This window comes from Phacochoerus africanus, chromosome 3 (genome assembly GCF_016906955.1).
Source record: "Phacochoerus africanus isolate WHEZ1 chromosome 3, ROS_Pafr_v1, whole genome shotgun sequence".
Lineage (NCBI taxonomy): Eukaryota > Metazoa > Chordata > Mammalia > Artiodactyla > Suidae > Phacochoerus > Phacochoerus africanus.
This window is the reverse complement of record NC_062546.1, coordinates 196,756,334-196,779,286: the sequence shown is the minus strand read 5'-3', so window position 1 is coordinate 196,779,286 and position 22,953 is coordinate 196,756,334. Positions and strand designations below refer to the sequence as shown.

At 42.6% G+C, this 22,953-nt stretch overlaps 1 protein-coding gene across 15 annotated transcripts in view; it reads right to left on the bottom strand.

Moving 5' to 3' along the window:
• LOC125123624 (nuclear body protein SP140-like protein) overlaps positions 1-22,953 on the bottom strand; it is a 63,640-nt gene that overhangs the window by 38,299 nt on the left and 2,388 nt on the right. For 11 of the 15 annotated variants that reach the window (XR_007134098.1, XM_047773708.1, XM_047773714.1 and 8 more), the window contains 5 exons: positions 19,854-19,993; positions 13,517-13,694; positions 12,243-12,411; positions 9,599-9,682; positions 5,245-5,328 (listed from right to left, as the gene is read on the bottom strand). Coding sequence is in view for 14 of the 15 variants with exons in the window: in XM_047773708.1 (XP_047629664.1) it covers positions 5,245-5,328; positions 9,599-9,682; positions 12,243-12,411; positions 13,517-13,694; positions 19,854-19,885 (547 nt within the window). In the remaining variant the exon portion in view is untranslated. The other 4 variants (XM_047773713.1, XM_047773709.1, XM_047773707.1 and 1 more) reach the window with 3 other exon arrangements.

Genomic DNA, 22,953 nt, shown 5'->3' with positions numbered 1-22,953 from the left:
GAAACAGACCTCTGCAGTCTGATAGACACTGAGTTTAAAAGGGAGGTAGTGAAAATACTGAAGGAATTAAAGCTGAATATCAAGGAATTAAGAGCAGATATGAACAATAATGCAGATTCCCTTAGAAAGGAAATAGAAAATATAAGGAGGAACATAGAAAAAATAGAAAATTCATTTGTAGAGACACAAACTGAGCTAAAGGCACTAAAGAGCAGAATGAATAATGCAGAGGAACAAATTAGTGACTTGGAAGATAGAATAATGGAAATCACTCAATCAGGACAGCAGACAGAAAACCAAATGAAAACCATGAAAGCAATATAAGAGATCTATGGGATAATATAAAGCGGGCCAATAGGAATTGCAGAAAGAGAAGACAAAGAAAAGGGGTTTGAAAATATATTTGAAGAAATTATGTCTGAAAATTTTCCAAATCTAAAGGAAACTGATATCAAGATACAGGAAGCATTGCTGAATAGACTTTCTTTTTCCCATTTTATGGTCTTGCCTCCCTTGTCAAAGATTAAGTGAATAGGTGTCAGGGTTTATTTCCGGGTTCTCTACTCTGTTCCATTGGTCTGTCTGTCTGTTTTGATACCAGTACCACACTGTTTTGATGACTGTGGCTTTGTAATATTGCCTGAAGTCTGGGAGAGTTATGCCCCTTGCTTGGTTTTTGTTTCTCAGGATTGGTCTTTTGTGGTTCCATATAAATTTTTGGATTGTTTGTTCTAGTTCTGTGAAAAATGCCATGGGTAATTTGATAGGGATTGCATTGAATCTGTAGATTGCTTTGGGTAACATGGCCATTTTTACAATATTGATTTTTCCAATCCATGAACATGGAATATCTTTCCATTTCTTTACATCTTCTTTGATTTCTTTGATTAAAGTTTTATAGTTCTTAGCATATAAGTCCTTTACCTCCTTGGTCAGGTGTATTCCGAGTTATTTGATATTTTGAGGTGCAATTTTAAAAGGGATTATATTTTTGTATTCCTTTTCTAACATTTCATGTTGGTATACAGAAATGTGACAGATTTCTTAATGTTAATCTTATATCCTGCTACTTTGCTGAATTTATTAATCAGTTCAAGGAGTTTTTGGGTTGAGTCCTTAGGGTTTTCTATGTATACTATCATGTCGTCTGCATACAGTGACAGTTTTATCTCTTCTCTTCCTATATGAGTGCCTTTTATTTCTTTCATTTGCCTAATTGCTGTGGCTAGGACTTCTAAAATATGTTGAATAGCTGTGGTGAGAGTGGGCATCCATCCCTGTCTTGTTCTAGATTTGAGTGAGAAGGCTTTCAGTTTTTCCCCACTGAGTATTATATTTGCTGTGGGTTTGTCATAAATGGCTTTGATTATGTTTAGGAATGTTCCCTCTATACCCACTTTGGTGAGAGTTTTGATCATGAATGGATGTTGGACTTTGTCAGATGCCTTTTCTGCATCTGTTGAGACAATCATATGGTTTTTGACTTTTCTTTTGTTAATGTGGTGTATGATGTTGATTGATTTGCATATGTTGAACCATCCTTGTGAACCTGGGATGAACCCTACCTGGTCATGGTGTATGATCTTTTTTATATGTTGTTGGATTCGGTTGGCTAAGATTTTGTTGAGAATTTTTGCATCTATATTCATCAAAGATATTGGCCGATAGTTTTCTTTTTTGGTGGTATTTTTGTCTGGTTTTGGAATTAGGGTGATGGTGGCCTCATAGCAAAAGTCTATTCAGCAAGCATTGCTGGGAAACCTGGACAGCTGCATCCAAAGCAATGAAATTAGAACACACCCTCACACCATGCACAAAAATAAACTCAAAATGGCTGAAAGACTTAAATATAAGACAGGACACCATCAAACTCCTAGAAGAAAACACAGGCAAAACACTCTCTGACATCAACATCATGAATATTTTCTCAGGTCAGTCTCCCAAAGCAACAGAAATAAGAGCAAAAATAAACCCATGGGACCTAATCAAACAAAAAGCTTTTGCACAACAGAGGAAACCAAAAAGAACACAAAAAGACAACTTACAGAATGGGAGAAAATAGTTTCAAGTGATGCAACCGACAAGGGCTTAATCTCTGGAATATATAAGCAACTTATACAACTCAACAGCAAAAAAGCCAATCACCCAATGGGAAAAAATGGGCAAAAGACCTGAATAGACTGTTCTCTAAGGAAGATACACAGATGGCCAGCAAACACATGAAAAAATGCTCAACATCCCTGATTATAAGAGAAATGCAAATCAAAACTACCATGAGATACCACCTCACACCAGTCAGAATGGCCATCATTAATAAGTCCACAAATAACAAGTGCTGGAGGGGGTGTGGAGAAAAGGGAACCCTCCTGCAATGTTGGTGAGAATGTAAACTGGTACAACCACTGTGGAGAACAGTTTGGAGGTACCTTAGAAATCTATACATAGAACTACCATATGACCCAGCAATCCCACTCTTGGGCATATATCTGGACAAAACTCTACTTAAAAGAGACACATGCACCCACATGTTCATTGCAGCACTATTCACAATAGCCAAGACATGGAAACAACCCAAATGTCCATCAACAGGCGACTGGATTAGAAAGATGTGGTATATATACACAACAATGGAATACTACTCAGCCATAAAAAAGAACAGAATAATGCCACTTGCAGCAACATGGATGGAAGTAGAGATTCTCATACTAAGTCAGAAAGACAAAGACAAATACCATATGATATCACTTATGTGTGGAATCTGATATATGCCACAAGTGAATCTTTCCACAGAAAAGAAAATCATGGACATGGGAAACAGACTTGTGGTTGCCAAGGGGGAGGCGGAGGGAGTGGGATGGACTGGGAGCTTGGGGTTAATAGATGTAATCTATTGCTTTTGGAATGGATAAGCAATGAGATCCTGCTGTGTAGCACTGGGACTATATATAGTTACTTGTGATGGAGCATGATAATGTGAGAAAAAAGAATTGTATACATGTATGTGTAACTGGGTCACTTTGCTGTACAGTAGAAAATTGACAGAACACTGTAAACCAGCTACAATGGAAAAAATAAAAATCATTATAAAATAAAAAAAAAACACAAGGATTGAGAACACAGAATAGATTCACATTAAAAAAAAAAAAAGACAAGAAAAAGAGGAGTTCCTGTCATGGCTCAGTGGTTAACAAACTTGACTAGCATCTATGAGGACTTCGATTCAATCCCTGGCCTCGTTCAGTGGGTTAAAGATATGGTGTTGCCATGAGCGCTGTTGTAGGTCACAGACACGGCTCAGATCCCGCGCTGCTGTGGCTCTGGCGTAGGCCGGCGGCTACAGCTCCGATTCAACCCCTAGCTTGGGAACCTCCATATGCCGCAGAAGGGGCCCTAGAAAAGGCAAAAAGACGACAACAACAAAACAAATTAAATTAAATTATTGCGGGAAAACTTTATCCTGTCTTGAATTAATATTGTAGGAGGCAGGTGATAAGGCTGGGAAAACAGGCCAGGGTTCATCACGTGTGACCTTAGGCAGCACTCAGAGATATATTTATTTAATCTTTAGTGTATTCAGAAGGTATAAAGGAACATAACACAATTTCATTTTCATTTTCAAATGTCCCATCCAGCTGAAGTGCAAATAACACATTTGATTGGAGCAAGGTTAGAGGAGGGTCATGAACAGAACTGTTGCTTTGAGAACCATAACAGAGATTAGTGATCTGGATTGGAGATGTGCCAGAAGGATATTCTGGAAGATAAATGATTATGTTGGATATAGCAGGCATGCGTTTGGGGGTAAGAGGGGTCCTGATGACTCCTAGGGCTCCAACTTTAAAAACAATGAGACAATAGTGATCCATCACTGAGACATGAGTGCAGAAGAGAAGTTAGATCTAGCTTGAGCAGTGAAGATGCTACTTTCGGTTCTGAAGTGCCAAGGACAGGTATCTCATAGATCATGGTCTTCAGGTCCATGGGTAAGTGTACTCTGAAGATAATAGAGAGTGGAGACTTGATCTTAAGAACCACTGGAGGAGTTCCCATCATGGCGCAGCAGAAACAAATCCAACTAGGAACTATGAGGTTGCTGGTTTGATCTCTGGCCTTGCTCAGTGGGTTAAGGATCCAGCATTGCCGTGAGCTGTGGTGTAGGTTGCAGAAGTGGCTTGGATCCAGCGTTGCTGTGGCTGTGGTGTAGGCTGGCAGCTGTAGCTTTGATTAGACCTCTAGCCAGGGTACCTCCATGTGCCGTGGGTGCAGCCCTAAAAAAAGCAAAAAAAAAACCCATTGAAATATTCAGGGAGAGGATTATTGCAATCTGAGTACTATACAAGTGCCACTCTGACAGTTAAGGACAATTTAATCTGAAAACTCACAGCTAATGTGGCACAAGCCAACACTTGTGCCCAAAGTTGCTTATATCCAGTGTTCTTACCACAAACCAACAATGTCCTGATGTGCTCCTTTCTCCCTTTCATCCTCTTTTTACTCTCCATCTATTTTCTATCCATTCTCCTTCAATTCTTTCTCTACATAGTTGCCTCGGTACCTCTCCCTGACTTTCCCCATCTCTTAGTACGTATTTTCCTCTCATTCTTTCTCTTTCCATTATTTTTCCCTCTCAATTTTGATCTTTGATTCTTAGAAGATTTTTTTGTTTCTCTTCTCTGCTGTGTCTTACATTTGCTTCATTTCCATCTCTGTTTCTCTCCCTTTACTTTGACCTCCATGTACCAATACTATTCAACTTTTGTCTCTCTGTGTGATTTCATTCTCTGAGTTCCCCTCTCCCATCATCTCCAAACCTCTCCTCTTGGATTCTGACTATAGTACCAGGGACTTCCAACTGGCCAGCTCTCCCACAGGAATCTGACATGGCATCATGTTCCAAATTCCTCTTAATTGCTCTGTGAAATTATTTGAAAATTATCCCCTATCCCAACCTGGAAGTGTGGGCTTTTACGTTTTTTGGGAAAAGTGGATCCATCCACATACTTTGTCGTATATTACACCCTATCTACCTTCTCCAATTTATCTTTTTATATTCTCCATCAGTGGATATTTTATCTACTCAGGAACTCAGCTTCCTTTTCTCATTGTCTCTTTTGCATCTTTGAGCAGGTAGGAGAAGTAGGGACTAGCAGAGCCCTAGGACAGGAGACAGGAGGTAGGCTTTGCTTCCGTGAAGACAAGAAAACAAAGATTTAATATGAAGTTGATAAATTAAATGATAGTTACCTTGTCTGTCACGTGGCTGAAATCTGGGTGTATCTTCTAACCCTCTTCTATTACTCATTTGGAGAGATGCACGTTCCAGGGGCACTGAAGAGAGTCAACAAGAAAATAACAGAACTCAGACAGTATCCCAAGAAGGGACCTCGGTGTACTCAAGCTGAACCCTGAGGTTCAAGTTCTGAGAACCCCACCTGAGGCCCAACAGAGACTTGCTTCCCTCTTTCTCATTTCGATGCATATGTGTAAGACAGCTGTGTGGCCACCATCACAAGTCAAGAATGAGAACATTTCCACCCAATGTAAGCAACCCCTGTTTTGATTTTTGTCACCATTGATGGGTCCTTCCTTTCTGGTACTCTGCTTGTCCGTAACGATGCTCACATCAATGGGATCATACAGCACGCCCTCCTGTGACTGGCTTCTTTCGCTCAACATAAGGTTTCTGAGATTCATCCATGTCGCTACAAATACCAGTAGTTCATCCTTTTATATTGCCAAATAGTATTCCACTCTATAAATATATCACTGTTTACTTACTCTCTTATTGGTGAGAATTTGAATTGGTTTCAGGTTTTGGCTATTGGGAATAAACTTCCTTGTACAAATCTTTGTGTAAACATATGTTTTCATTCCTTATGAGAAAATTTCTAGGAGTGGGACTGGTGGGTCGTGGCTTATATTTAACTTTGTAAAAGACTGCCAGACAGCTTTCCAAGGCAGTCATACCACTTTATATTCCTACAAGCAATACACATGAAGGAGTTCTAATTAATCTATAGTCTCACCAACATTTGGTGTCAGTATTTTTAATTTTAGCAATTTTAATATTTGAATGGTAGCTCATTATGGCTTTGATTTGCACTTTCCCAGTAACTAATGAGATTATATACTTTGCATATGTTCTTATTGGGCATTTTATATCTGCCCAATAAGCACTTCCACTGCTGAGGAAGTGTCTGTTCAAGTCTTTTGTCCATTTTTTAATTGGTGGTATTTCCTTTTATTATTCATTCCTAGGAGTCCCTTATACATTCTAGGTACAAGCCTTTATCAGATATGTGTATGGCAATATTTTCTCCCAGTCTAATACCTCACTTTTCCTTTTTGTAATAATGTCTTTGGATTAGTAGTTTTTAATTTTGATGAAGTCCAGGTTACCAAGTTGTTTGTTTTTTTTTTATGGTCCCTGCTTTCTGTGTCCTATATAACAAATTTTTGCCAACTCTAAATTTGCAAAGATACTCTCCTGTGTTTTCTTTTAGAAGCTTTTTCTTTAACTTTTAGATTTGTGATCCAGCTTGAACTATGTGTGTGGATAGTGTAAAGTAGGAGAGGAGATAAATTTTTTCCACATCTGCTCTGCCTCTTTCTCAGTCTTTTAACAACTCATTCTGCTTCTCTCCATTTCTCACATTTCTCCTTACTGTCCTGTTCCCATCACTGCCTCTCCTGGAGGAATGATTGCGGATCCTTAATTCTGAAGGTGTTGCTCCCCTTGGCCACTCCCATCACCTTGTGTTTCTGCTCCTTTCTTTCCCAGTGAGGCTTCTGGCTCTTTTGCCTTTGTCCCCCTAGTTTTCCCTTCTAATTATTTATACCTATGCTATTCCAGTGTCCTACCCTCTCTGTCTCTTTGTGGTGTGTGTGTGTGTGTGTGTGTGTGTGTGTCTTTTTTCATTATATGGCTGCACCTGCAGCATATGGAAGTTCCAAGGCCAGGGGTCAAATCTGAGCTGCAGCTGCAGCCAGCGCTACAGCCATGGCAATACCGGATCCGAGCAGCATCTGCAAACCATACTGCAGCTTGCTGCGATGCCAGATCCTTAACTCACTGAGAGAGACCAGGGAGTTAACCCACATCCTTATGGACACTCTCTCAGGTTCTTAGCCACTGAGAAACAGCAGGAACTCCAGAGCCTCTTTTCTGAATTATGAACTCATGATAACCCCCCCTTACTCCCTCCCTGTGTATGCTGTCACTCAGAGTCAGTCATCCAGGCAAACGTTGCACTGTCAGTTAACCTTACTGCTTGTTCAGATTCTTGGGCACGTTCATGGGTCATTTCCTGTTTTTACTGCACCATTTGGGTCACTAGATGAATCGTCTTCCTTTATGCTCCATCACCAACATGCTCTGCGCTTCTAGCTCTAGGCAGGTGTCATCTACATCCCATTAGGAAGATTAAAGAATTTGTTTCCCCTTCCCTTCCTGATGAAACTTTTGCTCTGTACTGATAACTATCATGAATCCTTCCACCACCCCATTCTCATTGTGGTAGTTAATTAATCTCTAAATACATTTTTATTTACCTTGTACTTTTTAATGGACATTTTATACCTTTAGCAATTTGTCTTTATTCAAAAGAATAAGTATGATTGTTAAATATATGTTACATAAAAGTGTAATACCCGAGGTATAATCCAAATCAAAGGATACAAATTAATGGCATGCTACAAAACCATTTATATTCTTACATTGGTCATTTCCAAGGAAAACGTCAACACTTGAAAAAATAACTAAACTTAGGAGTTCCCGTTATGGCTCAGCAGTAACAAACTCAACTAGTATCCATGAGGATGTGGGTTGGGTCCCCAGCCTCACTCAGTGGGTAAAGGATCTGGCATTGCCGTGAGCTGTGGTGTAGGTTGCAGACGTGGCTCAGATCCCATGTTGCTGTGGCTGTGGTGTAGGCTGGCAGCTGCAGCTCTGATTCAACCCCTAGCCTGGGAACCTCCATATGCCATGGGTGTGGCCCTAAAAAGTAAAAACAAAAACAAAAACAAAAAAATACTAAATTTATTGTAGACCATTTGGCTTAAGAATGATGATGTCACTTGGACTTGAAGGCTGTTTTACTCACTGAATCAGTAACTATCCCTCACATTTCAGTTTATTCTCCTGAAAAATGGAATAACAGGGAGCCCCCGACTGTGGCTCCACAGTAACGAAGTCGACTAGTATCCACGAGGATTCAGGTTTGATCCTTGGCTTTGCTCAGTGCGTTAAGGATTCAGCATTGCCGTGAGCTGTGATGTAGGTTGCAGACAAGGCTCAGATCTGGCATTGCTGTGGCTGTGGTGTAGGCTGGCAGCTGTAGCTCCCCTTTATGATCATTATGAGAATTAAGTTAGATGCCACATGTAAAGGGACATCTGGGTTATAGTAACTTAGTGAGAAATCATAATTCTCAATGTACGTCTTACATGTTAGAATTAATGATTAGTTTATTAGTAATACTATGAATGGAAGGATGATTAAAAAGCTGGAAACGGTGCTTTGGTTACAAAAGTACATCGTATTGTATTTTGCATCTCTTCTTGTTTAAGTTTTACATCTTGTATCTCTTTGGTCAGTGTTTCCTGTAAGTTATCTATCTTTGCCTCCAGTTTATTTCCAATGTCTTGTATCTTCTTCAGCATCCCTAGAAACTATCATGCTAAGTGAAGTCAGCCATACAATGAGACACCAACATCAAATGCTTTCACTGACATGTGGAATCTGAAAAAAGGACAGACGGAACTTCTTTGCAGAACAGATGCTGACTCACAGTCATTGAAGAACTTATGGTCTCCAGAGGAGACATTTTGGGGGGTGAGGGGATGTGCTTGGGCTGTGGGATGGAAATCCGGTGAAATCAGATTGTTATGATCATTATACAACTACAGATGTGATAAATTGATTTGAGTAACTGAAAAAAAGAAAAGAAAACAAAAAAACACAAAAGTACATGGTGCACATGCGAGCATTAAACAGACTGATCCATGTGCAGCACTGACCTTGTGTCTGGTGGTCCGTGCAAGCTGGGTGTGGTGACTATTGACATAAAGTCATCACTTCCTTTGTTCTCTTCTCCCCTGTTTACTCCTTCCCTTTTCCATTCTTTCGTTTCTACACAATGCCATTTCTTCCACATTCTCTTCTGCACCCAAGTACTGCTCATTCTCTTCCTTTCTGTTCCTTTATTGAGTAATATGTACAGCCGTGCCTTCTTTTGACACCCAAAAGGCTTCCTCTTGGACGCTGTCGCATAGGACCAAACCTCCCTCCTTCCCAGAGCCACTGAACTCCTCACTCACATTTACTGATGTCAATTCTCCCCCTTAATTCTGCCTCGTGGTTGCAGTGAGAGCGTCTCTCTTGGGTTCCTGGGGCGTCTTTTTAGTTGGCACAACTGCTGGAAATATTCTTGGATTCCAGATCTGATTGGCTAATTGAGCCACCATTGCTCTGGCTTCACCATCTCTGGCCACCTTCCCTCCCCAGGGGACACTCTCCCCCCCGGAGCTCAGTCCCCAATCTCTGTTCTCCTTTCCTCTTTGTGGATGAGAAAACCAGCTTCCATAGGGTCAGAGTTACCTTGTTCTCGGCCCAACTGTAAGTTGATCACGTCCTTTGTCTCTCCTTCATCCGTGATTTGGTAGTTGAAGTTTTCAAGAATCACTGAGAAGAGAAAGGAAAGGCAGTCAGAGATTCCGAGGCTGCATCTCACAGTTACAGGTCCAGGCACATTCTTGGCTCCCATAGTTCGGGGGGGAAGCTTCCAGCCCTCAGGGGACCCTGGGCTTCAGTGTCTCACATGGTCTGTGACTTGATGGTGCTCCTGGAATTTTATAGTGGTTCCACATGGAATGCCCCTCTCAAGCCATGGAAAAGAATGGGTGGTGGAAAAGTAAACAGTGGTTAACCCCCTTCACTCTGATCAGAAAACAGTGAAAGTCGATTTAAAATAAACACTATACAGGGACTGTGTTTTATAAATTCTACACACATTGATCAGAAAATAGGGAAAGCCAATTTAAAATAAATAGTATACATGGAAGGTGTTTTGCAACTGGGACTGGGGAAGAAGCAGAGGGATTGCTTCAGGAAGAAGGTATAAATGTTTACAGAGAAATGGACCTACACTGTAAAAGAAAAGCCCCCAACTTTCAAAGACGGAGATTTTTAAAAGAAGGAAGAGAGGTAGCAGGAAGGAAAAAAAGATCTCAGATGAGGGAAGATAAACTTGTTACAAGAGACGTAACAGTGAAGAGGAACTCGTACTTCCTCGGGTGGGACGGGGGTGGGGTAGGGAGGGACGCAGAAAACAAGGGAAAGACACTTTCTGAACGACAGATGGGAGGTGAATATTACCATAGCTGTACCAGTGACCCAGAAGGTGATAACATGAAGCAGGGGAAACAAGCCCAGGGCAAGATATGAGAGAAAAACACCCAGGAAATAGAGAAAGATGTTGGCCAAGAAGGACAGGGGGCAGGAGTGCTCCTCCTGGGGGGCAATACCCACTGAGTGGTCGGGGCACTGGGGAGAAGCTTCTTCCACCCCAGAACACACTGACTTCATGCCCAGGCCAACTCGGCAGGAGGACATGGGGGTGTGTGTATGACGCTGTGTGGGCAAGAGGTTTAGAGAACATAAGGAGGCCCCAAGGGCAGGCGTTTCAGTGATGGGGGCAGGGAGCCTCTCTGAACCTTCTTCCGGCTTCTTGGCTCTGGGTGGCTGTCCCTCTGCTCCTGTGGACAGCAGGATCTGGGAGGCGCCAGCAGCTACCTCTCCTGGGGCAGGTGGGCAGAGGCGCTGGGCGGGGCAGTGGGCAGCGCAGCCCCCCCGGGGCAGTGGTGAACCTCCAGTGTAGGACAACACAGCACAGGGAGCCCTGGAAACTAACATGTGTGATGTGAGTGCTGGGTTCTTGGGAGGGAGATCTCTACAGAATAGAGGAAGGATCAGAGCCCCTGAGATGTGGGCAGTGGAAGTAATCTCCATTCTCTTCCTACCTGTGGCCTGGGGACATTCTGATTCCAAATATAATATTGATCTGAAATTTGTGGCTAAGAATTTGATTGCCTTTCTTCCTTTTTCTGACTTAGACATATCGCATTGTGGAAATGAGATCGCTCGTATTATTTTATGAGATGGGGTTTTCACAATAAATACATCCCACTCTGTATACCGACTTCTTTGACTTTTCCTCTGCTTAAAAATTCTTTCCTACCTCTTTATTTTCCACAAAATAGACTTCAAATTCCTTGGTACAGGAAACTCCTCTCCAAGTCTCCTGGCCAGAACAAGCTTCCAAGAGGAGTCTACCCACCCTCTGTTTTTCAACTATGTGGTTCTGCAAGTCCACCTACAAAGTGGACTTTCCCACCTTGTAGCTTTCACATGCTGCCCCCTCCCCAGTGCACGGGTATGTGATGCCATGTGACTTCTCTACTCTTTGGAGAAGTAAGTTGGCATAGAACTGCACTGAATGACCAATATTTTAGTACAAAGAATGCATTTTCACCTTTGAACATGTCTGCAGGTATCAGAAAGAGCTTCCTCCTTTCCTATAAATGAATATAATCCATGCCTTCTCTGAAAAAGTAGCGACTCAAACCCTGTGTTTCTCAGTACCAAATTCAGGCCCTGGCTGAGTGATCGCTTGCGAAATTATGTGGTTAAAAGTGTGTCACCCCTGCCATGTGTAAGCTCTAGGAAGACACAGGCCATATGTGTTTTCCTCACCATTGTATTCTCTTTCTGCCTGACCCATGATTGGGTCACTTTGCTGCATTGCAAAAAATTGGCACAACACTGTAAATCAACCCTACTTTAATAAAAAAAAATTTTTTTTTTGTCTTTTTAGGACTGCACCCGTGGCATACGGAGGTTCCCAGGCTAGGGGTCTAATCAGAGCTGTAGCCACCGGCCTACACCATAGCCACCGCAATGCCAGATCCGCGCTGCGCCTGAGACCTACACCACAGCTCACGGCAACACCAGATCCTTAACCCACTGAGCGAGGCGCCAGGGATCGAACCCGCAACCTCGTGACTCCTAGTTGGATTCGTTTCCGCTGCGCCACGATGGGAACGCCAAAAAAAAAAAAAAAAGTTTAAATAAAATAAAATAACTCTCAAATATAATGAAGAGCAAATGAATGCATCAGTGAATGAATGAATCAAGGAAAAAAGTGGACCTGCACCCCCTGAAAGCTGTTGGAAGCTCTACTTACTTTTTTTGAAGTCTCTGAAAATCTGATGTAAGTCAGGATAGGCCTTCAGGTTAATGCTGCTGAAGAGAGCTTCCAGAACCGTCCGGTCAAATTTCTTCTCCAGTTCACTGAGAACATCATACATCACTCTCTCCACCGGGACTAGATTTCTGCACGCTTCCAGAAAGTGCTTAAAAATATTGAATGGACAATGATGTAGTATGGATTATAGGAGACCCAGATTATAAACAGTCTAATTGTTCTCTTGGGAAATGTTAGAATGTTTACATATATTTGGATGATTTCTTAAGTATCCTCCGTCATAAAAACAGACGATTATTTTGCGAACCTGCTTCTCTGACATTGACGTCCACCTAAGAGAGCAATTGTACGTATTGGAATATAGTTGATGCACAGTGTTGTGTCAATTTCTGCTGGACAATATATTGACCTCATTCTATATTGACCCATATATATATATATATATGCATTCTTTTTCTTGGGGTTGGTAAATGCAAACTATTACATCGAGAATGGATAAACAATGGGGTCCTACTGTACGGCATAAAAGAGCTATTCTGAAGAATAAAAGTGAGTTCAAGGGTGAATGTCATGCGGGGGTTTTAAAAGCATGGCCAGGATGCTTCAGGTGTGCCCCCGACTGGTGTTGAGAGGCCACTTTGTTGACTGGACGGTGACCACGGCCCTCCCCCAGGGCTGACCTTGCCTGAAAGGGTCCAGGAAACCAGGCAACCACTCTCCCCTGCTGTGAATATGGCCAAAGGGCAAAGAAAATTCTCAAAAGCAAAAGGAAGATTTGTCCTCACTATTCCCAGAAAGACCCTTTGCTCACCGTTACCTGCCTTCCGCATCCAGTAACGTCTAAAGAACAAGAAATGATTTGGAGAGCAGCAAGGATCTCCTTCCAAATTTACCCCAATGGGACACAACTTCTCTGATTGCAATAACCTCATGTTCAAGTGTATAAAGGAAGAGGGCTTTGTGATGACATGTTGCACCTGCTTTAATTTTGTTACTGTTATTATCCTGTGCAGACGCACCTAAGATGCTCTGTGTCTAAGGCCCCCTTGCATTGCCGACGCTGCCACAGCCCCAGTGCCATGCCCCTCCCTCGTGTACTGCAGAGGAAGGAAGGCTGTCTGGGATTCTGACCTCCTCACTTACAGGATGGGGAAGGTCCCATTCACAGGAGGCCCTTTACTCTGCTCCTTGCATCCTGAAGTCGCAGAAGGCAGCGCACGGCTGGTACTCAACAGGGAATTCCCATCACTTACTTCATACATCTGCTCAGGGATGAAGCTCCGGTCCCGGAGGCCCATAAGGAAAGGAAAGGGCTTTGTTATTACACTTGAAATGTCCACCTTATTTTCTCTGAAGAACCTGAAAATCAGCTCATTAAAAAACTGCTCATCTGAGCTCTGTTCCTCTGGGTTCTGGTCCCCTGTGAAAGTTCTGAAAAAACAAAGACACAATATCACATTCAACACGGAGTTTCCAAGAGGCCCATGGAGGCCGAAAGATTTTTATTTTATTTTACTGTATTTGCTTTTTAGACCTGAACCCTTGGTATATGGAGGTTCCCAGGCTGGGGGTCGAATCAGAGCTACAGCTGCCAGACTACACCACAGCCACAGATCTGAACCGCATCTGTGAGCTATGCCACAGTTCACGGCAACACTGGATCCTTAACCCACTGAGTGAGGCCAAGGATCAAACCCACAACCTCATGGTTACTAGTTGGATTTGTTTCTGCTGAGCCATGACAGAAACTCCAAGGCTGGAATTTTTTTTTTTTTTCTTTTTGCTCTTTTTGGCCGCACCCACAGCATATGGAAGTTCCCAGGCTAGGGGCCCAGTTGGAGCTACAGCTGCTGGCCTACACCACAGCCTCAGCAATGCCAGATCCAGGCCTCTTCTGCAACCTACACCACAGCTCACAGCCACACCAGATCCTTAACCAAGGAAGCGAGGCCAGGGATCGAACCTGCAACCTCATGGTTCCTAGTTGGATTCGTTTCTGCTGCACCACGACAGGAAATCCAAGGCTGGAAGATTTTAAACATAAAAGATACTCAACAGAGAGCAATGTGTTTAAAATAGTGTCTTGTGGAAGGACTGGGATGGATGGACTATTTTACTCAGGGAATAATCAGGGGTGCAAGAGAAGAATACACTGAGCTTAAAGCAGACTTGTGCATCGGAGTGAAAGAATCCATCCTATGCTAATCAAAACGGTTGTAAAAAGACTTTTACCCAAACTCTCTAGGGAAAATGTTGAATTTTAAAATGGCGAAATCTTTACAGTAATTTATATAATACTGTGACGATTAATTTTATGTGTCAATCCGGAAGGTATTTGAGGATAAGATGAACATTTTAATTTTATTCTTTTAATTTTTATTTACTTTTTTTATGGCTGCACCTGTGGCATTTGGATGTTCCCAGGCTAGGGGTCAGATGGGGGCTGCAGCCGCTGGCCTATGCCACAACCACAGCAATGCCAGATCCGAGCTGCCTCTGTGACTAATGCGGCAGCTTGTGGCAACATCAGGTTCTGACCCCACTGAGCAAGGCCAAGGATTGAACCCACATCCTCACAGAGACAACGTCAGATAGTCTTAACCTGTTGAACCACAATGGGAACTCCTTAACATTTTATTTTAAGTTGGAGAATTTGAGATAAGCAGTTTCCCCTCCATAATGTGGGTGAGCCTCATACATTCAGGTGAAGGTCTGACAAAAAAAAAAAAGACTGGCCTCCCTGAGTTAAGAAAGGATTCTCCAACTGACTGCTTTTAGACTGGAGCTGTACCACCAGCTCTGCTGGGTCTCTAGCCTGCTGGCCCACACTGCAGATTTTGGCCTTGCCAGCCTTGATTATTGTGTGAGCCAATTCCTTATAATAAATCTATCTCCGTCTCTCCCTATATGTATAAAAATACACCACACACACACACACACACACACAGCCTATTGGTTCTGTTTCTCTGAAGAAACCTGATGACAATACATTTATCAAAAAAAAAAAAGTTACAAAGAATAAAAAACAACCAAGTCTTCTTAGTTCATAACAAAGGAAGAGCACCTGAGAAGGAATAAATTTAAGTACAATAATTTAAAATTCTTTGCGGGGGACGTCCTGTCGTGGCTCAGTGGTAACGAATCCGTCTAGGAATCCATGAGGATGCGGGTTCACCCCGTGGTCCCGCTCAGTGGGTTGAGGCTCTGGCATTGCTGTGAGCTGTGGGGGAGGTCGAAGATGCAGCTCGGATCTGGCATTACTGGGGCTGTGGTGTAGGCTGGCAGCTACCACTCCAATTCAGCTCCTACCCTGGGGAACTTCTATATACCTCAGGTGTGGCACTAAAATAAAATAAAAAATAATTTTTTTCTATCCTAAGTTAATCTAAGAAATAGCCATTTTTTCAAAGTAATAATAGCAACTATGTGATTTACAGAAAGTGGAGAAGTGGAATGACCAACAGTAGCATTAAAAAGGACTGAAGGGAGGAATCAGTGAGATTCTGTGATACGATGCATGAACTAACCCTGAAGCAGGATGTGTACTGTGATTTCGAATGGATGTGACTTGTTGTAAATACATAGTAAATTCAAGGGAAACCAATAAAGTATTTTAAAAGAAGTGTAATTGATATACTAAGAGATATGAGAAAATGGAATCACAAAATGCTCAATTAAAACCAAAAAGGCAGGGAGTTCCCATTGTGGCTCAGCAGGTTACAAATCTGACTAGTATCCACGAGGATGCAGGTTCAATCCCCAGCCTCACTCATTAGGTTAAAGATCCGGCATTGCTGTGAGCTGTGGTGTAGGTTGCAGATGCAACTTGGATCTGGTGTTGCTGTGACTGTGGTGTAGGCTGGCAGCTGTAGCTCCGATTTGACCCCTAGCCTGGAAAATTCCATATGCTGCAAGTACGACCCTAAAAAGCCAAAAAAAAAAAAAAAGAAAAGAAAAGAAAAGGCAGAAAAAGAAGGGAAGAAAAAATAGAAAGACAAATACAATGACTAGAAAACAGTTATAAGCATTCCAACTACTTAAATAATCATTTTAAATGTGACAGGTCCAAATATGCCAATTAAAGTACAGAGATGGGAGATGTCGCAGGTGCCCCTAAAAACCAAAATAAATAAATAAATACATACATAAAAATAAAAATAAAAGAAGGAAAATCAACTATAATAAAAAATTTTTTTAAAAAAGAATGAACTAAGAGTTCCCGTAGTGGCTCAGCAGAAACGAATCTGACTAGCATCCATGAGGACACAGGTTCAATCCTTGGCCTTGCTCAGTGGGTTAAGGATCTGGCGTTGCTGTGAGCTGTGGTGGAGGTCGCAGACTTGGCTTGGATCCTGCGTTGCTATGGCTGTGGTACAGGCCAGCATGCACAGCCCCGATGCAACCCCTAGCTTGGAAACCTCCATATGCCGTAGGTGCAGCCCTAAAAAGCATAAATAAATAAATATAAAAAATAAAAAACAGGAGTTCCCGTCGTGGCGCAGTGGTTAACGAATCCGACTAGGAACCATGAGGTTGTGGGTTCGGTCCCTGCCCTTGCTCAGTGGGTTAATGATCCGGCGTTGCCGTGAGCTGTGGTGTAGGTTGCAGACGCGGCTCGGATCCCGCGTTGCTGTGGCTCTGGTGTAGGCCGGTGGCTACAGTTCTGATTCAACCCCTAGCCTGGGAACCTCCATATGCTGCTGGAGCGGCCCAAGAAATAGTAACAACAACAACAACAACAACAACAACAAAAGACAAAAAAATAAATAAATAAAAAATAATGAACTATAGTCAAACTGTTTTAAACATGAAAGAACTCAAAAAATAAAAATAAAAGACGGAGATGGAGAGAGTGAAAAAATAACACCTATTTAAGAAGTCCCTTTAAATATAAAATACAGATCGATTAAAAGTGAAAGAATGGAGACATACGAAGCCAACATTAATGAAAAGAAAAAACAGCCATATTAATTTAAGACAAAGCAAATTTCAGAGCGAGGAAAATTGTTAGAGACACAGAGGGGCATTATATCAAAATAAAGGGGTCCATTTCTCTAAGAAGACTCAGCAATCCTTAATGAATACACAACTACCAAAGTAGCATCAAAGTACATGAGACAAAAATTGACAGAAATACAAGAAGAAATCGACAAATCAACTCGTTGTTGGAGAATTCGATACCCCTCTTCTAGTAATTGATAGAACAAACAGGCAGAAATTCAGTAAGAGTACAGTTAACCTGAACAGTACCATCGATCAATCTGATTTAACTGACACTTATAGTGTTCCATTCTACAGCAGCAAAATATACAAATCACTCAAGTTTACATGGAATGTTATCAAAACATACCACATTCTCAGCTCTAAAACTTGTCTTAACAAATTAAAAAGAAAAGAAATTGAAAAATTATGTTCTCAGACCACAATGGAATTAGAGCAGAAATACAAAGGAAAATTCCAAAATACTTAGAAATTGAACAGTACACTTCTAGGATCAAAGAAGTCTCCAGGAAAAATCTAAAAATATCTAAGTTATGGAAGGCAGCACAAACAGTGCATAGAGAGACAAGTGTAGGATTAAAATGCATATATTAGAAGAGCAATCTAAATCAATAATTTAAGCCTCCATCTGAAAAAACCTAGAGAAAAAAGAGAAATTTAAGGATAATTCAAGTAGAAGAAATCATAAAAATTAGAGTAATTATCAATAAAATTGAAAACAAGAAAACATTAAGAAAAAAAATCAATGAAACCAAAAGATGATTTTTTTAAAATCAATAAAATTGATAAACCTATAGCCAGGCTAACAAAGGAAAAAAAGAGAAGACAGAAATTATCAATATCAAAAACAAAAGAGGGGTTATCTTTATCAATCCAATAGATGTTAAAAGGATTATAAAGAAATAATACTGGGAATGCCCGTTGTGGTGCAGCAAAAATGAATTCAAATAGTATCCATGAGGATTTGGATTTGATCCCTGGCCTCACTCAGTGGGTCAGGGATCTGGCAATGCTGTGAACGGTGGTGCAGCTCACAGACAAGGCCAGCAGCTACAGCTCCAATTCGACCCCTAGCCTGGAAAATTCCATATGCTTTGAGTACAGCCCTAAAAAGCAAAAAAATAAAAATAAAAATACATATATATATACACACACAAGCACACACACACTATGGACTAGGGACTGTGGATTACCCCATAAGTTTGAAAAAACATAAAGTAGACAAATTCCTTAAAAGACACACTGCCCAAACTCAGAGAGAGAGAGATCATTTGAGTAGGCCTATAATTATTAAAGGGACTGAATCTATAATTAATAGTCCTCCCAAAAGGAAAGCACCAGGCCCAGGTGGTATCACTAGTAAATTCTATCAAACCATTCAATTACAATGTCTTTCAGAAAATAGAAGCAGAGGCAACACCCAACTCATTGTATGAGGTCAGAATTACTCCACCCTCACCTCTCAGTGCCTTTGTTTTCCTGCCTAGAGGTCAAAGGTTGGCTGGACTTTGGGTACCACTGGCTCATCTTTCCATCTCTCGGGAGCAGGTGGGGAATGGAGGCAGGATGCACTATCAGCCTCCGGGAGAAAGGATGCTGGGCACTAGGTAGCAATGCTACTAGCTCAGAATCTTGGGTTAGAGGAGGGGTTTTTTTTTTTTTTTTTTGGCCACACCTATAGCATATGATGGTTCCCAGGCCAGGGGGAATCAGAGCTGCCGCTGCAGGCCTACATCACAGCCACAGCTATGCTGGATCCTCAACCCAATGAGCAAGGCCAGGGATCGAACTGTCATCCTCATGGATAACAGTCGTGTTCTTCATCCACTGAACCACAACGGGAAGCCCTAGAGGAGTTTTTAATACGCATTTATATTGTTTTACCTTTTTTACCGACAATATGTATTGATGATTGACAATGGCTTTTATTTTTAAAAGACAATTTCCAAAAAAATAAAAACAGAAGACAATTTCCATCCTTCTTTAACCAGATGTGTAACATTTTCCAGAATAAAAAAAGCAGTAACTCCCTCTCTGCCTGTTTGTATGCCTGTGCGTTGAGCCCCAACCACTTTCAGTTCCTCCTATCAGAGACCCTGTGAGTTGACTTTTCAGATTCAGGACCTCACAGATGGGCTGAAACTAGTCTGCAGCTACCCAGAAACTAGAAAAAGTTAGACATCAGTTAGGCATTCAATTAGGATATTAATTTTTCTAAAAAGACACTTCCTGGACAGAATGATCTTTGGGGATGGGGTAGAAGAGGCATGGGGGGAATGAGAGATTCAGAGTCAAGATGAACCATCCCACCTGGCATCAAGCCTCAGAGGGACAGGGGAGTTCCCGCAGCGCCAGCCCCGCGGCATAGCCGTTGCAAGAAAAGAAGAAGATGACATGAGTCAGGATATCTTCAAGTTTCCCCAGGGTCTAATCCACCGCAGTTTTCAACACCTGCGTCCCTCCTTACTTATTTATTTGTAATCCCACCCTGTTGCATACGTGTAGAATGAAGCTGGGTCGACAGAACTAACAGGTGTAGACGCCAACCTTAGAAAAGATGCAAGGCAGGGACAGGAAACCAGGACTAACCTGCAGCTGAGGTCGCTGCCTCCACTTGCCATCTTCTCAGGCCCGCCTAAGATGGCTATTGATGAGATGTTCACTGCCTCTGTCCTTTCTGGGAACACTGACAACAAAGTCTGCCTCTATCGATCCCTCGGGTGCAGCATCTAAAAGGCAAAAGAAAAGTGAAATTGCTCAACAGCGTGACGTGCGTGGCCGCACCACCACGTCCATCTTCCCTCCACCCAATCTTGGCCCCAGGGGAGGAGAGGGCGGGTTCTCAGCACCGGGAAGAGCCAGCCACTGGTTCCTGCAAAGGAGAGAGGGCCGGAGAGTGTCTTGAACTCAAACAGATCAAGTGTGTTTTGAGGGGAAGTGGCATAGGGTTGACAGGGAGGAAAGAAGCTCCACGTTTGCCTCAGTCCCCTTCAAGGGAGCTCTGAGAGGAAAACAAAAGGAAGCCAGAATTCTCAGATTTCCTTTTTGCCCCCCCCCCCCCCCCCCCCCCCCGGACACCGCAGGGATCCTGAACTGGATGAGTCAGAACCGGTGTTCAGACACAGAACTGGAAAGAACCGAAATGCTGGGGAGCATGTTCTTCACGTTTCTGGAAAACAGCCAGAGGCCAGAAAATCCTCTCAACTCCTGCAACCGGAATGAGTGCTGAGTTTGGGCAGAGAAGCCGATGTGCAAGCCTGCATTTCCTTCAATATCGTGGGCAATTTACACATGCAGCCAAGTATGCTTAGGAAAATACTCAGCTTCAACTAGTCACTGAGATCTCAAAGAGAGCGGTAGGGAAAGGGTTCGTAACTGAGACTACTTACACCTTAAAGGACAAGCCAATGACCTTAGCTAACAAGTGTGTGATATGGATGTTTGTACCTAATTTTTTCACATATACCCAGCCCTTATTTTGCAAAGGATTTGAAGCAACTTGGAAAAACACCCTGTATCAGCATAAAGTTGAAAGATAACGAAATGGGAGGAGTTCCATTGTCGCTCAGCAGAATCGAACCCAGCTAATATCCAGGAGGACCCCGGTTCGATCCCTGGCCTCGCTCAGCGGGTTAAGGATCCAGTGTTGCCATGAGCTACGGTCATAGACACAGCTTGGATCTGGCATTGCTGTGGCTGTGGTGTAGGCCAGCAGCTACAGCTCTAATCGGATCCCTAGCCTGGGAATTTCCACATGCTGTGGGTGTGACCCTAAAAAGCTACACCCAGATGCTGCTTCTCAACTGATGGTGGTAAGACTAGGGCTTAAGGGTAGTCCTGTCAACTTTACAAGAAAACCTTACTTTGCAGTAGCCTGCATGAGCCCAGATAACAATAGGAACTTTAGCATCTGTTCCCCACTGTCTTTCTTTCTCTCTGTTCACTGGAGAATTAATATCTCCGGAAGAAGATAAGGGGTGCCTGGACCAAGTCCGTTGGTAACCATCAGATAGATGGTCCCTGGCACCTACTGGATGAACAGAGTTGACTCCTTTTTCTCCCAAATGACCTAGGAGATAAGATTCCGACCTGCCTCCTTGCTCTGTTCTCCCACCCAAATTTAGGTCAAGGAGGTAATAATCTCTAAAGGCAAGTCAATGCCTTCTTTCTACCTGAAAGATGTTTCTCTGTTTTGCCAAGCGTGCTAAGCTCCGCCACTTAGAACAGCGGTGTGAGTTAGAGTCCTGGTCACAATCCAGTACGATAATTTGCTATTAATTTGCCAAAAGCTACGCAACTCCCATCTTGAACACTAGTGGGGTATTTACTCCTTTCACATCCAATTAGGTCAGACTACCCATCCCAGGCTGATCACATGTCTGTGAAGACCTGTTGCCCGCAATTCACTGTCTTCTACCAACTTTTTAATAAGTTTCAGGTACACGTAACTACAACGGACTCTGACCAACAAGCAGAAAATGAATTTCTTAGACATATTGAGGAGCTTGAGGAATCTATAGGAAGGCTGGAGGATTAGAATAAGAAAATAAGGCAGGCTAGGCAGCAAGATCCCCAGTCCAGGTCATGCTATGTGAACATTGATTTGGCAACTATGTGCTTTCCATTCCGATGTAAAAAGGAGGATGAGAAATCATTTTCATTTTCACATGACAGATAAGATTATTCCTTTACAACTAACTGTCTCCAGGTTATATTAACTCACTCGCCTTCTGTCATGATATAGTCCAAGGAGATCGGGATCACCCGGACATCCCAGAGAACTGGACATGGATCGACTATGTTGGCGACATCATGGTGATCAGACAGGATGAGCAAGAGGTGGGCAGCACCCGTGCTAGAGAGGAATAAATTACTGGTCCTCAAAACAGTGATGCACAGCAAAAGCATTATGATGAGCAGAAGAAGTCATACATCAAAACATGTAGGAGTTCCCGTCGTGCAGTGGCTAATGAATTGGACTAGGAACCATGAGGTTGCAAGTTTGATCCCTGGCCTTGCTCAGTGGGTTAAGGATCCAGCGTTGCCGTGAGTTGTGTGCAGTCGCAGACACGGTTCGGATCCTGTGTTGCTGTGGTTCTGGCGTGGGCCGGCAGCTGCAGCTCTGATCGGACCCCTAGTCTGGGAACTTCCATATGCTGCGGGTGTGGCCCTAGAAAAAAGGCAAAAAGACAAAACAAAAACAAAACCAAAAAAACGTGTATGCTGTGTGGGAGCTCCCATCGTGGCTCAGCGGTAATATAATGAACCCGACTAGTAAGCATGAGGATGCAGGTTCGACCCCTAACCTCATTCAGTGGGTTCAAGATCTGGAGTTGCCGTGAACTGTGGTGTAGATCACAGACGCGTCTCAGGTGATCGAAGATGCGTCTCAGATCTGGCATTGCCATGGCTGTGGTAGAGGCCAGAGGCTACAGCTCTGATTCAGCCCCTAGCCAGGGAAATTCCATGTGCTGCAGGTGTGGCCCTAAAAAGACCAAAAAAAAAAAAAAGTGCACATTGTGCGTTACCATTTACATAGAAATTTAGTGCAGACAAAACAATTCTGTAGACATAGCGAAAGTAGATCAGTGATTGCCCAGTGCTGGGACTGAGGAGGAAACTCTTGGCGAAGGGCACAAGGGAACTTTCTGGGATGATGGAAATTGTCTGTATCTTAACTGTGGTCATG